This window comes from Schistocerca piceifrons, chromosome 2, assembly GCF_021461385.2.
Source record: "Schistocerca piceifrons isolate TAMUIC-IGC-003096 chromosome 2, iqSchPice1.1, whole genome shotgun sequence".
Classification (NCBI taxonomy): domain Eukaryota; kingdom Metazoa; phylum Arthropoda; class Insecta; order Orthoptera; family Acrididae; genus Schistocerca; species Schistocerca piceifrons.
The window spans coordinates 710608565-710626454 of record NC_060139.1 but is presented as its reverse complement, the minus strand read 5'-3'; the positions used below and the strand labels follow the sequence as shown (position 1 = coordinate 710626454).

Below are 17890 nucleotides of genomic sequence, written 5' to 3'. Positions count from 1 at the left end.
TAGTAGACGAAGGCCTGATCTTACGAAGCTAAATCGCTTGTAAAATCCGATATCGTGTGGTCCCAAAGTTCTGGCAAGCCACAGTACCCATCAAGCAACTGCCGGACTTAAAGAGAAAACTAATCTAATGCTTTTAACGCCAGTGTGAATGGTCCACCACTTGTAATAATTTTAATAATGTATCCTACTACGTTGCTAACTGATGTAAACCTCAAATATCGTATTACAGCACAACACAGTATTACGTGTGTTCGGGCTGTCGTCGACCATTTGTGCCCCGTTTCGACTTCTTTCGTATTTTCACAGTACATTTACTGATGAAGAGTCATATCGTATAATAATCGTTTAGATATTTCTGTATTTTCGCCAGACATTTCATGTAAGGCAATACTGAAACTGGTGCTCCCCAACCTTTTCCCGCCAACCTTCGGAAACACTGGTATCAGCGCTGCTTGTCCAAAATATGCAGCTCCTCTTCATACGCTTTAACACGGTAATATGAATCCATAAACCTCCATCAATTTAGTATGCTCTCACTAAGAGACAACAGAAGAAAATTACGGGGTATAAGTTCAAAGCCGCGAGAAGGATACGTGAACAACTACAGAGTTCCTTTACGAGGTTCATGATATTCACGTCCAGTTCGTGCTGAGACATTGCACACGCCTGTAGAACAATTTGTGGTTTTCCTTAGCTGTTCTAGGGAGACTGATGTTGTTGCTTCATAACTATTACTTTCAAGGACAGCACTGCCGACAGAGGTCACAGAAGAACGGTCTCTCTCAAGAATTATACTGGCCCCAATCGTGTTCTACACACATAAAAAAAAAGTTTTGTGTCACCTAGATTTCGAGAGTTCCGGAACCTGTGTATAAAATTGGAGTAGAGATCAACATAAACATCATTTCCGCCCTTTTTATTGCTCATGGAAACCGCACATTGTATGTTGCACCACCACACAGCGAGACCTTCAGAGGTGGTGCTCCAGACTGCAGTACACACTGGTACCTCTAATAACCAGTAGCACGACCTTTTGCATTGATGCATGCCTGTATTCGTCGTGGCATACAATCCACAAGTTCATCAGGGCACTGTTGGTCCAGACTGAGGCACTCCTCAACGGCAATTCGGCGTAGAGCCCTCAAAGTGGTTGGTGGCTTACGTCGTCCATAAACAGACCTTTCAATCTATCCCAGGCATGTTCGATAGGGTTCATCTCTGGAGAACATGCTGGCCACTCTAGTCAAGCGATGTCGTTATCCTGAAGGAAGTCATTCGCAAGATGTGCACGATGGGGGCGCGAATCGTCGTCCATGAAGACGAATGCCTCGCCAATATGCTGCCGATATGGTTGCACTGTCGGTCGGAGGATGGCATTCATGTATCGTACAGGCGTTACGGCGCCTTCCACGTCCACGAGCGGGGTACATCGACTCCACATAATGCCACCCCAAAACAGCAGAGAACCTCCACATTGCTGCAGTCGCTGGACAATGTGTCTAAGACCGCCAGCCTGACCGGGTTGCCTCCAAACACGTCTTCGACGATTGTCTGGTTGAAGGCATATGCGACATTCATCGGTGAAGAGAACGTTATGCCAATCCTGAGCGGTCCATTCGGCATGTTGTTGGGCCCATCTGTACCACGCTGCATGGTGTCGTCGTTGCAAAGATGGACCTCGACATGGACGTCGGGAATGAAGCTGAGCATCATGCAGCCTATTGCGCACAGTTTGAGTCGTAACACGATGTCCTGTGGCTGCACGAAAACGTCTGGTCAATGGTGGCCTAGCAAATGGCTCGTCACAATACGCCAGTCACTACTCTTGATGACCTGTGGTATCGTGTTGAAGCTGCATAGGCAGCTGTACCTGTACACGCGATCCAAGCTCGGTTTGACTCAATACCCAGGCGTATCAAGGCCGTTATTACGGCCGGAGGTGGTTGTTCTGGGTACTGATTTCTCAGGATCTATGCACCCAAATTGCGTGAAAATGTAATCACATGTCAGTTCTAGTATAATATATCTGTCCAACGAATACCCGTTTATCATCTGCATTTCATTTCTTCTTGGTGTAGCAATTTTAATGGCCAGTAGTGTAGTTGCAAGTGGGAGTGTTCATACATCCGAAAGTCTGTTTTGTGTGGTCGATATGTAAAAATATTGAAATAAATTGGTGTTTGAGCGATGTGTAACCTATTTTGAAGTAGAATCCAACAGCATTATGACAAAATTTGATACTGCTGCCCTCAGTATTCAAAGAAAAATTCTGTAACGACTTCTATTGATTCGGTACAGCTCTTTGTGGAGCAATCCGCGAATAAGAAAGAAATGTAACGCTTTCTTGCCTTATTAAATTTGATCTCACTGTGAACTTCTCAAATCCGAATATGGGGAGAAGCTACAAAAACAATGAATGTCTTTATCTGTGGACGGGCTCAGTGTGGTAGATGATAGCAGTGGATTATGATAATATGTATTAATGATCTGACAAATGAAACGTGCGAAACAATAAATCGAGAGTACAGTGATACGCAAGTTATTTAGACTCCAGCCCACTTCGTAAAACTCATAGGGATCGTCAGTTGCAGGACGTGTGAAGCTTACATAGTGTGAATCATGTCTTTAATGCATCATTATAGACATTTAACACATTCATGTTAGCTCCTTTCCATTAATATGCACGGCACATAGTGACAGTGTGGATAATAACCACAATTTTGGTGTTATGTGTAACTAAAAGAAAATTAAAATGAAATTGTTTTCTCCAATTTACAGAGTTAGCGAATCTGCCTATGGAATTCCATTCAATGCCTTGTAGAACCAGATACTTCTTTCTATCACAAGTTTTCGACACGCAGATTCAGTCAGCAGCTCTGTTTTTACACGAAGAAAGACAAATACGATTACGAGGTGTGACTACAAAATAACATGACTGATGCTGTCCCAAAGTACACATGCGCCAAGGATGAACGACCAACAGCTGTAAAGCGTTGAAGCCTTCCCTGTCCAATGCGGCATCTCTGTTGTCTGTAGGCAAATCAGTGTGGCTGTGGACTTCATCTGTTTAGAGCTGTTATTTTGTTTTGCTGGAAAAATTATAATTCTAATAACAGAGCAAAGAATTGCCGTGAAGAGTCACTTGAAACTTGGAGAAACTTCTACTGAAACCTATATTTTGCTAAAAGAAGTGTACGGCGAAGACTGTTCATCTCTTAAGCTTAGTTTTGAGTGATTCAAGATTTTCCAAGGGGGCCGAGAAGACACTGAAGATGACTCACACCCGGGACGCCATTCAACATCAGAAAAGGGTGAAAAGCTCAAAAAAATTGGTAATGTAATTGGATGTGACCGTCGTTTGAGCGTTCTATCGATTGCTGTAACTGTAAGAATTAACAAATAATGCGTAAGGCAAATTTTACGTAACCAAGTTAACAGGAGAAAAGTGTGAGCGAAATTTGGTCCGAAAATTCTCTCGATCGAACAGAAAGAAGCTCGTGAAAATGTTTGTACTGACTCTCTCTGTACCACTGAAAATTCTTCTAATTTCTCGGAAAGAGTGGTAACATGTGACGAATCTTGGTTTTTCCCTTACGATCCAGAAAGTAACCGCCAATCCATGCATTGAAAGGGGCTAATTTCACGAGAGCGAAAAATTTCGAATGAGCAAAGTAAAATGCAAAGCAATTGATATTTGCCTTTTTAAAAAAAAAAAATTTAAAAAATGGTTCAAATGGCTCTGAGCACTATGGGACTTAACATCTGAGGTGATCAGTCCCCTAGAACTTATAACTACTTAAACCTAACTAACCTAAGGACATCACACACATCCATGCCCAAGGAATCGAACCTGCGACCGTAGCGGTCGCGCGGTTCCAGACTCAAGCGCCTAGAACCGTTCGGCCACACCGGCCGGCTGCTTTTTTTTTTCGATATTCATGGAATTGTGTATCTTCACTGGGTTCCTGAAGGTCATACTATTGCTCAACATTACTACCTTGAGGTTCTTGCTCAACTCCACGAGAAAATAAGAAATAAACAACCCACATAAGTCGCGGGTTCTGGATCAAGACAATGAACCGGCACATACCGCATTATCCGTTAAGAGGTTTTTAGTCAAATACAGCATTCCAGTGTTAGACTATCCATCTTATTCGCCTGACCTAGCACCATGTGCCTTATATCTATTCCACAACGTCAAATCTGCATTAAAAGTAAAAAGATTTCAGTCCGCTGAAGTAGTGAAAGAAGAAGCGGCACTCGTGATCAAGGAGCCCATAGAGGAAAACTTCCAGCACTGTTTCCATCAATGCAAAATTCGCTTGGAACTGTCTAGGGATAGAGGGCGGTATTACATTGAGGGTGATAACAACTAAATATTTATGTTTTTGAAACATACATATCTTACGTTATTTTATAGCCACACCTCGTATTCGCAGATCTAGACAATTCGAAACTGTTTAGCATGCTGCTTTGATGTCGTTACGTTGTAGCGCCTTTCGACTGCACACTCAGGAGTCCCTCCGTGTCCGCGAGCGAGCTTGGCCTCGTCTCGGCTGAACTGTGCCATTGCCGCGCTGACATTGGCGGCTTGTGTTCAGTCAGCTGTTCGGAGCTTAGTTGCTTGCGTCACGTCAAGGACAAACGCTGCACGGAGACGGCGAAGGCTGATGACTCTCTGATAAAGCGAGGCAACGAAGGAAGACTATAGGGAACAACGTCCTGCCCACGGCGCAGTCATTACAGAGAAAAGTTTCCGATGGGACAACTTTGCGAAAGGGAATCGGCTGTATCACATTCAAAGTGTCCAGTATCTACAAGGGCCTTATTTAGAATCTGCAGACCTCTAGCGGAGATGTAGTGGTAACTTACCCGCCAAAGTAGTATATTAGAGCAAATTAACATAATGTGAAGATGCAGGCCGCTAGTCTTCTTCGCTTGATCCAACCAACTACTTGCTGATCTGCCTTAGTTTTCTGCCGACGATTTTGTCTTGCAAGGTGGTATAAATTATTCCCCTCTCTTAAAATATGCCCAACGAACTGGAAGTATCTTCGGCTGACACGCGAAGATAAAAGTTTTGTGATACTAAGTTGTTATATGAGGGGCGATCAAATACTTTCCGTTCGAGCGCGTTGTTGCAGCGTATATGTAAAGTAGCGCGATTCACTGCGAGTATACTCGTATTAGCTGCGAATTTTAGGCAAGGGATTAGCGTGCGTTAAATGCGAAAAGGTGACCTATTACCAAATGCGTCCAAACAGGACCAACGTTCAGTTGTTCTTTACTGGGTGCCCAAGGACAAACACCGGTAGACGTCTATCGGAGAATGAAGGATGTGTATGGATAGCATATCTATCGAAATTCGGGAGGACGACGGTTCAATCCCTTTGGCATTGAAGGGTCAACGATTCCTGTCGGACGGGGATGTTCAGCAGGCAGTCACGGACTTCTCCGCGCAGCAGGACACAGAGCTTTACCAAACGGGTATATCCAACCCTGTGTGTCGGTGGAATGATTGCCTCAATGCTCATGACGATTTTGACTGATTGGTACACCGATTCTAGACAGTACGGCCTTCCAACGGAAACTTTTTGATCGCCCCTTACGTAATGGAATCACGGGTTTTTCTTTCTGTTCACAGTGTCTATAACATCTTATCATGTAATTGTATAAAATTTTACTGTAAAATTTATAATTTAATCAGTTGATGAGATTTAAAAAAACGAGAGGAATTTAAATCAAGATACTCAACACGATTTATTGATATCACTATGAACAAAAATATTTTAAAAAATATACGTTCAGAATCATGTCAGTCCAAAAATCAGTATTTCACTTTTAAAAATAACATAATGTAACTATGGGTAAACACGTTTGTTAGCCAAATTGTAGATAAAAATGAATTGTATAAACCCAGCAAATTTTACATGTATTTAAGTCAAATGCATTACATTACCAAAGAGTCAGTCTTAAAATGAAAGTTTTAAATAATGTTATCGCCTTATTGAATGCGCCTACACTATCACTGAAGATACTTATAACATCTTCATAACTTAATTGTCTTAAAATATCCCTTTCAATACCGACCGAAGCTAAAATTTTCCGTCTTCTAACATGGAGATTCAGAGTCTTCTTTTGATGAACTTTTCCACTGCTGTTTGTGATCATAAGTGGCAGGTACATCTTAGAATGCCCTAGAAATGAAGGGAACACTTTTGAAACTTTATGGTTCCTGGTTTGAATGCAATGACCTATCGAAGAAATTGTTTTTCGCGAAATCTGACTCATTGCAAACTGCCAAAATTATGTTAACTGTTCTGTTCAGTCCCTGCGATTTTTTCGACTGAAGTGCCACGAGTTTGAACGGGTAACACTGGATATATTGCGCGACGTTTGCGTAGTGAATGGTTGACTTAATTCGTACCAGTACTCCAACGAAAAACTCAGGCGAATAAGTCCCCGCAAAATAATTACGTCTTTACTACAATAAGGGCGCCTGCACCATAGTATTCAGGAACTTCTTTTAAAAATATTAATGTTACTGATCGTTTTGTGGTGCGGCCACGATAGTCTGCTGCTAAATGCAGTCATTATACCTACGCCGACATTTTGGAGTGGCTAATACTTTTACAATGCTGTGATGGTGACGTATCGTTGTTATCAAGACGTGATCTGGAGAACCCCACGTAACAACATTCCACAACATTTATTTATACGTACACCGGTATCCTCACGTACTTTCTCCTTATATCTCAACAAACTTTGACTAGAAATTCGACGCCCCTGTTTGCATGTCCCCTTACATGCAAACTGGACGTGACGATTGCAGGCTCTGGGATTTAGAAGCACTCAAACAGACTGCGATGCTGTAACCATAGCTTTGCCCGTCAGCGGTTCGTGGTTTTGTGGGTAACGTTGCTGACTCTCAAACACGGGGTTCCGGGTTCGATTGCCGCTACGGTCGGGGATTTTCTCCGCTCAGGGCTAGGTAAGTGGTTGCGCTCACTATCATTTCGTCATCATACACTCGCAAGCTGCCGAAATAAAGAATTGCAAAAGGTGGCCGAACATCCCAGATCGGAGTCACCAAGCCAGTTTTATTTCGCAGCTTTGTCCTGGCTTATCATTATTCACGTGTTTCGCGAAACTCTTCGGGTCCTGGCAGGTTAGTGCGCAAGGATGCGGTTGTCGGACGCCCTACTGCCAGTGCAAGTTCCCTTGACTTCCTTTTTTCAGATCTAGGTGGAAGAATATTGGGAATAGTGGACTAAGGAATTTCAGGCGGCGGCTTGAGGCGTAGCTTACGGGATATAGGTCTCGCTTCAGGCTTTCGAGCACAGCTACTACTGTCCTCGTACGTCCCTACTCGAAAAGTTTTGTTAAATAGCAATCATACGAATCGCTACTGCTATATCTCATGTAGAGACAATATATTGCTGAACCTTAAGATCCGAAGGTCGATTTTAACGATGGATGAGGAATTAAATAAGATCATATGATTATTGTAGGGTCGTCGGAAGTGCGGCGAAAAAAATCGGGCTAGATGTAATTAAAATCAGAACATGTGTGTTATTGTAGAGGAACAGAGCACGAGGAACTTTAGGCGTAGGCTTTGTTGTACACAATTAAAATGAAAACAAAATTGAAGGAGTCTCAAACAATGAAAACTTACTTAAAAAATAAACATAAGATATTTTGTGAAAATGATTCAAGTATATATACCAACATCAACATGCTCATATTCTGACGAGATGGCGAAATACCCCTAGAAAGAGTTAATGAAACTCATAAACGCTATTGCTTTGTGGTAATGCAGGATTTTGGTGCGGTAGTAGGACAAAAACTAAAACCAGAAAGAAAATTATTCTTGAGTTGGTAACTTTGGGAATGATACCGTAAATGACAGTGGCCACACATTCACACAATTATTAAGTATTAAATGCTAAAGACATTATCATTAATAAAAATGATAAACGTAATTCTAACAAACACAAAATATAAAGTTCGGAGGAGAAGTATCTGATCCATTTACGATTAAAATAGTATTAAGACAGGGAGATGGCTTATCGCCATTACCTTTCAACTTAGCTCTGGAGTACGTGATGATGAAATAGTAAAAGAAAAACCCCCAAATACGTGAGAATTGGACCCAAGAAATATCAAATGAACTTAAATTGATTGGGATTCGCAGGTGACTTAGCCTTATTAGCTAGTAACATTCAGGAACCCATAAATCAAATAACAAGCCTACAAAATGTAGCAGTAAATGCAGCACTCCAGATACCATTCGAAAAGACTGAAATGATGGTAGCAGATCCACTAATAATCAACCACATAACAGTAAATAACAGGAAAGTAAAAACACTGAAACACTTTAATTACATAGGAGAAATTATAACACACAACTTGGACGAGAAACCTGCATGACAAGAAAGAACTAACGAAACGGTAAAAGCTCAAAAATTAACATGGTCTGCGTTCGATAAAGAAGTCTATCGGTTAAAACTAAATTAAAAGATGGCAAGGCGGTCTTTCAACCAGAGCTGACATACGGAAGTGAAGCTCTTTACAAAGTCATCCAGAAAAACAGAATCGAGAAGCTCTTAAAATTAAAAAGAAGAATAGCTAGAAAATGCATAAATAGGAAATATCAGAAAGATGCACTCTGGCGGATAGTGCCAAATGAAGTGGTGTACAGTGAACTGAAGTCCATTACAAGTACCATACTGAAAAAAAGGTCTTCTTTTTTGGTCACAGTATGAGGACACTAGAAACTAGGTAACCAAGAAAAAATATGGAGAAACTTCCGAACATGAAGCAACAAATAGGATGGATAAAGGAAATCAGGGAGGATAAGAAAGAAGTAGAATTAAGCTTGGATTATTTCCAAAACAAAATAGAAAATTAAAAAAAGTAAAGAACATAAAAAATAAGATTTAAATCAAAAGTAGACAAAAGGCAAACAATGAAAAGGTTGTTGGTTTGTTGGATTGTTTTAGGGCGCAAAAACAATTAAGGTAATAAGTACTTACGTCATAACCTCAGATCATCAAGCAGTAAAAGAACTTAAAACCGACTATACGTGCCCTCCCGCCGGAGGCTCGAGTCCTCCCTCGGGCATGGGTGTGTGTGTTGTTCTGAGCATACGTTAGTTTAAGTAGTGTGTAAGTCTAGGGACCGATGACCTCAGCAGTTTGGTCCCTAAGGAATTCACACACATTTGAACATTTGACTATACGTGAAGCCAAGTCGACGGAAGGAAAGCGAGATATCAACAAGGACTTCTTCGTAGAGAAAAGTCCACAAAATACGCTGTAGAGACAGCAGAGCTCCCGAAACAAAGATTAAATGTTCTTCGCCATATTGCCACGACGTATAAAAAGTAAAAACGCGACCGACAGCCCGCGCGTCGTTCGCTAAAATAGCCGATAACTCAGACGGCAAATGTACATCAGAACGTAAGTGGTTTAAAACAGGGCATTCGGTCAGGAAATGGCGAATCGTCAAAGGTTGACGACAATAGGCACAAAGTGGCGGGCTATCACCACTCAACAAATGGTGATGGCTAAAACGGTAGTGCCCAGTATGCACCTAGCTAAAATGATTCGCGGTGAGAGGGCCGAGAAGTTTGATTCCCTAAAGCTTGTTCCGGTGAAGAGAAGACTAGTGGTGATTCCAAGGTGACACTACCTGCCAACAGACAGCAACATGGAGAGTATCCGAGGGGATGGAAGAGCTAGCGGACCGAGGTAGGAGGACTGCAGCCTTGGCAGCAGCGTCAGCAGCCTCATTTCCCATCAGACCGACGTGACCAGAAAGCCGTCTGAACATCACAGTCGTTCCCTCAACATCGAGCGAGCGGGAGGTCTTGGACCCGTTGCACTAAGGGATGGACTGTGTACAGTACAGAGAGGCTCTGAAGGGCACTGAGAGAACTGGAGCATATGACACGATTAAAAAGCCTGTGTCGCCGGATGTACTAGGTAACCTGACAGACGGTGAAGAGCCTATGAATATTGAGCAGTGCTCTGGAAGCCGATATCGAAAATGATCGATGCCAATGATGAAGGCATACCCGACACCACGTTCAGTCTTAGAGCCATCGGTGTACACGAAGATACTGTCTAGAAGATCGAATCGGAGTAGTTTCCTTAGGAAGCGAATGAAGTCCAAGGTGAACACGGGCCGCCGCACGAGGAACGACAAAAAAGATCAGGACTGGAAAGATACTGGACAGTTCAGAAAGAAAACATGATGAAGAAGATGACCAGAAAACGGCTGACTGAAGTGGTCCATTGAGGCCGTAAAAGCAGAAAAATAAGAATGCCAAACACGTTTATTTATTACACATTAAACATTTTCAAGAAGAAGTTTCGACTAATTTTTCGCTTCCGTATGTACTCATATGTCTATACACGACTCTTCTCCTTGCAAAATTTTAATACGGCAAAGAGAAGCGGCAACGGTGAATAAGTCAATTAATACGCGAAACAGGTGCTCCAGCAGTTTCGCTCCAAGTGAAACACGAAACTTTATATGGATGTCCATGTGGAAGGTTCCTTCGCTTCACACGTTTATTCTTCTGTATGTCAACACACTAACTGTTGTGAAATTCGGGATATGTGAAAAAAATTTAGTTGTCTGTTGACTTTTGGTCGATTGTGGCAGTCCATGTAGCGACGTAGGAATAGACGCCTTGAGATCCGCACCCACACACTTTCCTAACCAGCGATTCAGCGTGTGATCCACTGAATGTGTTCTATAAGATGCCGCACAATATCAATAAAATTGCTCCTAGCGTGGAAACTACGCATTCGTTCTTCACTCTCCCATAAATCGTTTCCTATACTGTCCAGTCATCCCTTATAATCAATCAGCTGTCATCCATCCTCACCTGATCAAAAATTATTTGACATTCTTCATAACGTATACATCGAAGAACGCTATATCAGTATCCTGTTCTTTTCTGAATCGGTTGTACTGGCGGTGCTACAGGTTTCCTGAGCCTCGAGAACGAGCTAGCGCCGGGCAATCTCGGACTGAAAGACCAGCACCTGGCCCTGCGCTGGGTGCGTCGCAACATCCGTGTCTTCGGAGGAGATCCAGATGACGTCACGCTCTTTGGAGAGAGTGCTGGAGCTGCTTCCGTGCATTACCACCTACTGTCAGGGGTGTCAAAAGGTGAGTACAATTCCACTCCTTTCTCGCAGACGGATCTAAAAACTGCATGTCCAGGGAGTAGATAGATGAGGGTAGATGAAATGCAATGGGAGATGAAAGGCCTAAGCGATTTCAAAAGGTGCAGCGTACAACGTGGCATGTGCTCGGAGTGACAGTGTACAACAATGGTCTGGTCACACAAAATTCACTTATGCTAAGGTTGCCCATAAAGTAATGCACTGCATTTTTTTCTTCAACATTTCCTTATTAAGAATGATGAGAATTACACACACGAAAGAATTGTGTTTTACGGACACACCCTATTTTTCCACGTAATCTCCATCCCGTTCTATGGCCATCCTCCACCGCGAAACAAGAGCGTGTATGTCCTGTCGGCTCCAATCCTTGTCCTGGTGGCGGAGCCTGTGGTTCTCTGTGTGAGTCACCTCCAAATCGTCCTCAAAATGTCTTCCGCGAATGGCATCCTTTAATGGCCCAAACAAGTGGAAGTCCGAGGGGACTAGGTCAGGTGTGACAGCCGTGGAAACCCTCACATTTTGACATAGTTCGCTTCTGGGTCAATTCTTAGTGAGCAGATCACGTCCATGAAGTGCGACAGTGTAAGGTCTGAAAAATATCAAACTACTGCTGCTTCTTTTAATCGCAAACTTTTACCCAGGTATGTATTTCTTCGGATGAAGGAAAATAGAGTTAAACGGTCTCAAATCTGGTAAACTCCGAAGATGTTTCAACAGTCTATGCATTAGATCCCTGGTTTCTCAATACCCATATACTTTTGTGGACAAACGTATTTTATCTTTCAATGGGAGAAGTCTTTTCTTCTTTGCTTTTATATCTGTGCCTCTTCTCGACCAATTTTCATCCAGTTGACCAAAAAGATTTGCTTACTATTCACCAGTTACTTTTTCACACTCTGAAAGGTACTTGTGAGGTAACCCTTTTGCATTCCATAAAAAGGTTATTATCTTTTCATCTAGACGAAATAGAAATCACTGTTTAGGCCTTTGCTCTTGGTCGGCTTACAACCAATTCGTCAGCCATCTTACACAAAATTTTCAGAAAGTTAGAGCTTCATGTAAAATGTGGCGTGAAATTTCTACTAATTTGCCTATGAAGTAATTTTTATTGTACAACATTAATCGGCGACCTGCTCACTTTCTGAATGTTTTTAATCGAGGCTGTTGTTTAGGATGTCCTTCACTTGGCTCTTCCTCTATAGAAGTACGGTCACGTTCACATTGAAGTATCAATTTCTTTAATGTTCAAAAATGAAAGAATGCACTTCTCTGAAACTATTACATACAGTTCAAAAAGTTCCCTTGGTGATAAACCATCAACAAAGAATTATGGGAGCCTGTTGTTTGAGATGAACACACACAATACGTCTGCCTGAAAAGTTATAAACAAGTGTGTGTGTGTAGTGTTTTTCAACCAATAGATACTGAAATGTAATAAAGTAAATTGTAATAGTAAAGTGTTGAGTGACATGTTACGTGGAAACCTCTGTCTTGTCACTATTACTGGCACAGTTTCGATTCAGTCCACTCGCACAGGACAACATAAACAAATAGGCATAATGAATTTTTGTTACAAATCGTTACGGAGTATAGCTATCAAACTTCTTAGTGTAGGAAACATCTTTAGTGAAAACAATATTAAGCTTTGGTTTCTATATGCAAATATTACATGATAACGTCGCACCAGACAACTGAGCTATGCCGACTATGCCTCACTTGTGAACACGAAATTAAGTACAAAAATACCAACATTGCTTTGCAGCGTCGAGTTTCTATAACACTGTAATAAAAAAAACCGATCCAAGGGGAATATTTTGTGATTTAACGAGCAGAGACTTAAATTGAAGTAAAGTATGGGATCTATCGTTCAAATTGATTAGTTCCCGTCGGAAATCATATCGTACACAAATTACGTCTTGGAGACAGACTCCCAACTGAACGCCGCCAAGAAACAGTCCTCCTCCTGACAGACTTAGTTTGGGCTTCAAAATTTAAAAAAAAATGCCTGGTTGGAAAGTGTGTGTTCCTCAGGCATGTACAAAAGTTTTGTCAAGTTGAAATAGCTAAAACACCCCCTCCATTTCTAAGGGTTAAGTCTGCATATCAAACTCTATGGTATTGACAATTCGGGTACTCCTTGTCACACACTTTTAGAGGTACTAAACAACTACAGAAGGATGCTAGTACCCTTACGAGGAAGATTCAAAGCCGGTAAGGCAGAGGACTTCATACAGTTTCTAGAACACCTTGATCCGTGCCGAAATATTCACAGGGACGTGGATCCCATATAATTTGGGAATCAACAAAGAACGTGCACGAAAGTTATAAAACAAATAAGACTCTGCTCCCTAAAATCATGTCATCGTAAGATAGAAACAATAGAAACATAACTAACTTTGAAAACAAACGCCCCAAACTCGACACTTTCAGGATATTTAATTTCTGATTTAACCCTCCCATAGTTCCTCAAGACAACATAACCAACCACTCTCTACCCACATAGGGCATATTGGAGTGCGGATAGTACCTTCTACCTAACCTTGAAATACTTTGTGGCGTTATAACTCAACCGTGGTACATTGGTTATTGTACAGACAGCGAGTAACAAAACTGCGACCGCTATACTGGCAGAAAGTGCTAGAAAACCAGAACAAACATTGTGAAGTATGACAACATTAACTTGAATACAAACTTGAAAATACGACGTGTTTATTCATACGTTAGTGTTGAAGCGATACACGGAACTGTTACATCACATTCGAATAAAAATTATTTTCCTTTAAGATTGTCTTGATAAACTGTAGCTACATACCAAATGGAGTTCGTAAGAAAGCTAAAGTGTAGTGTAGTCGCTATATCATAGTGGCTTAACTGAGCCACTAAATAATTAATATAAACGAAATATAAAACTTCATACAAAGCGTGTTTTTTAAGTACTGTTAACGTCATAGTAAGATACTGAAAATCAATATGATTTAGTCTACTTTAATCAGGCAGAATTAATAAAAATATACTAACCCCTCTATTGACGTAAATGTCTTACTTATGTTGTAGCTCCAATTGTGGTGCGCTGCTTGCAAAGAACGATATAACGCATTGCCTTATACTTAGTCACTAGCAATAATAGATCAACGATGTTTCACTTGTTTGATGGTAAAACAGATACAGCAATGAATACTACCAGCAAAATGGAAGAGAAATAGGTCCACTAACAGTAATAAGTTATGTCCTCACACACTACCATGCCTAGTGTTATATTTAAGTAAGGCCAATATTTCATTATTAGTCCTCGTCCTCCGTCGGCTCCTTCCCCCCCCCCCCCCCCCCAATTAGTTTTTCCTCTCCTTCCCCCCACTACGCTTTTCCTCTCCTTCCCCCTTTTCTTTCCCATCATCTGTCCAGGTTCCCCCCATCCGTTCTCAGCTGTGGTGTGTCATATTTGTGCCAACTTTGTAGTGCAGTGTTTTAAGTGAGTCTTCAGTGTTGTGCGTCTTTTCCAAAGTGTTGCGAACAGAAATCATGCTGTCGCTGGGTGTGATTTTTATATCTCTTGCGAACAGAAACCAGACTGTCGCCGTGTTTTTTAATTGTCTGTCTATTATTTTACCTGTCTGCTTCCTGTGTACTTTATTAGCATCGCCAAAGCTTTGTTTTATGTTTTAAGTTCCACAATTTTCCGCCGTTTTACCATTTAAGTCACCGATTTTATCTCCTGCTTTTATTATTTATTATCTTCATTAAAAAGGAAATTCTGTAGGCTGAAGAGCGGCGTTCTAAGCTGCTGCCAGCCTGTCCCCTTCGGGAGGAATCGAATCTCAATAAAGGAAATTCAATATTAGTTCGCTGCTGGGTCGTGACTTCTCCTGCCCTGAAGCAGGAGACCGTCGATGAGCTCCCAAAATTGGCTGCCCTTCACCAGGATGTGCTCACTGAGTGGGTGAATCCGAGGCCACCTCAGGTGACAGTAAACCTCCATCTCTTCCAGGAGATCCATGAATCTGCCCTTCTCAGTTTTTTTTTTCTCTTTTGGGTTGCACAAAAATCAATTAGTGATCTTTTACATAAGATTTGTTGGATCGCTTCACCACTGAAATATGAAGAAACACATTGTAAATGGACGTTTATTGATGTATATTAAAGATGGTATTTGCTGATTTTACTTAATAAAAAATAAGTTCAAAACTGTTACGTCGGAAAGCTGCTTTACTTGTTATAAACAACAACCTCAGTTTCCTTCTACCTGTACAGTAACAAGCTCCTATGGTGACATGTACTGATGGGAGTTTGTTCGAGTAGAACTCTCTCAAATGATATGATGGCTAAAATTGATCATTTCTATTGTTTACTTATCGTTTTATGTAGATCAAAAGATGGCTATTTGCACCTGACATCCGGATATGCAAGAATAATAAAAAACAGTGGGATTGCTACTGACTGCTGTGTTCCTGCCATTCCTTTTAAACTGTGTGTCTTGAGAGCCGTCGGCCCTAGGCTGGCCAGCACGGCGGCACTGACCGTCCGCCTTCCTTCGCCAGGGCTGTTCTCGCGCGCCATCGCCCAGAGCGGCTCCGCGCTCAGCCCCTGGGCCTTCTGCGCCTCGCCCCGCCAGAGGGCGCTGTCTCTGGCAGCGTCTCTGGGGCTGCCCGGCGGCTCCAGCGACCGTCAGCTGCTAGAGTTCCTCTCACAGCTGCCGGCCGAACGACTCCTCAGCGACACCAAGGCCGCTCTTTCCGACCGAGTGAGTTCATGTATTTACTGATGTATTTTCTCCACAGTGACAGTACTCTCATCTGTTTTGATAACTATCTTCGCAGCCTTTTATAGAACTGTCCAGCCTAATACATAATCTGTTTTGTTTGAAGAAATAACTGTAGTATGTGAGTTTGAGATGTAGTGTTTCAAATGTGGCGATAGTGGGACAAACTCTATTGTCAGCAGCTGATTAGGGAAAGGGAAACACATACAACTAAGGTTCCAACAGTGAAAAAATAAAAATGGAAAGCTATTAAATGTTTGCGCTTTCCTTGGAATACAATAACAGTTACAGAATTTACCATTTTCCATTTCCAGTACATTTTAGTATCACAAATTCACTAGATTAAGTTTTAAAAGTACCGTACAAGAAACTCTGCTGAAATTCGACCTGATACGTTAAACAAGGGTACTTTTAAAATCTACAAATGAAATTTCCTTTTTTAAAAAAAATTAGGTAAGTCACACATATATGATTTAAATTTACGATTTTTATGCTGACCAACGACTTTTAATTGAAATCTTTTGATTAAAATCAACCTTTCAGAACCTTCAAAAGAAATTTAGGATCACAATATTTAAAACACAATAGATAAAAAATTAAACCAAATAGTATCCAACCGTAGTAACTGCCTCTCACTGAAATTACCTGAATTTTTATTTGGGAGCTGGACTGATCGAAATGTACTACTTTCAGTTATCCACAACAACAAGGAATCGCCGGCCGCTGTGGCTGAGCGGTTCTAGGCGCTTCAGTCTGGAACCGCGCTGCTGCTACGGTCGCAGGTTCGAATCCTGCCTCGGGCATGGAAGTGTGTGATATCCTTAGGGTAGTTAGGTTTAAGTAGTTCGAAGTCTAGGGGACTGATGACCGCAGATGTTCAGTCCCATAGTAGTTCGAGCCATTTGAACCATTTTGAACAAGGAATCGGGTCCATGGACATGCCCCTTATACAGGCAACAAGATCATTCTCTTGTGTGTATTGCATATTAAACCAGGGACCTAGAAACGACGGAGAGGCTTCGTCCCACCCTGGCCCTCAGTGGTTCACAACTCCACAACAGGCCACAGAAATCCACCCACCCCACCGCCTCCCCACACCGAACCCAGGGTTATTGAGCGGTTCGGCCGCAGTGGATCCCGGGAACGTCTCACTCCAGACGACTGTGACCCCAAATATTTGTGTGGTAGAGTATTATGGTGTACGCATACACGGAGACAGTGTTTGCACAGCAATCGCCGACACAGTGTAACTGAGACGGAATAAGGGGAACCAGCTCGCATTCACCGAGGCGGATGGAAAACTGCCTTAAAAACCATCCACAGGCCGGCCGGCACCCCGGACCTTGACACTAATCCGCCGGGTGGATCCGTGCCAGGCACCGGCGCGCCTTCCCGCTCGGGAAGCAGCGCATCAGACCGCGCGGCTAGCCGGGTGGGCAGATCATTCTCTTACTTAGGTGCAGAACGTTCCGTGAAAGACGAGTACTTCAGGAACAATTCAAATGATTGGCTTATACACAACCACAACACAGCTTTCATAGTAAATACCGACTAACTGCTCGCCATAGCGAGAACAGAGCCAAAAAACCCCTGATATAATTCTATTTTTTTTTAAATTCCATCTGCCTTTCATACATCCATTAAATGCCATCAGTGCTTAACAAATGGAACATACTATGAAAATATGGAGTCTCGTTGAGTTCACCTATAACAGAGTCAGTATGGAGCGAGCCACACCCGTTCCACGATGCTGAAGGAACTCATTATGCTCCACGGAGGCTGCCAAGGCTCCGCTCACTGGCAAAGATGCTTAGTACTCAAGCCATTACGCGTGCTTCCACCCAGAAGAACTTGCACTCCGTAGCCATAGTCACTTCTGAAATGTAGGATATTCATGTAATCAACTGCCCAACCACCGGAGTTGAGTGCATTC

The 17890-nt window shown here is 42.2% G+C and overlaps 1 protein-coding gene across 3 annotated transcripts in view; it reads left to right on the top strand.

Annotated features, from left to right (window-relative positions):
* The window catches only part of LOC124776568 (acetylcholinesterase-like), a 200990-nt gene that overhangs the window by 144540 nt on the left and 38560 nt on the right, over positions 1 to 17890 (top strand). For all 3 annotated transcript variants that reach the window (XM_047251609.1, XM_047251611.1, XM_047251610.1), the window contains exons 5-6: positions 10999 to 11184; positions 15737 to 15939. In XM_047251609.1, the coding sequence (XP_047107565.1) occupies positions 10999 to 11184; positions 15737 to 15939 (389 nt within the window). The remainder of the gene's footprint in view (positions 1 to 10998; positions 11185 to 15736; positions 15940 to 17890) is intronic.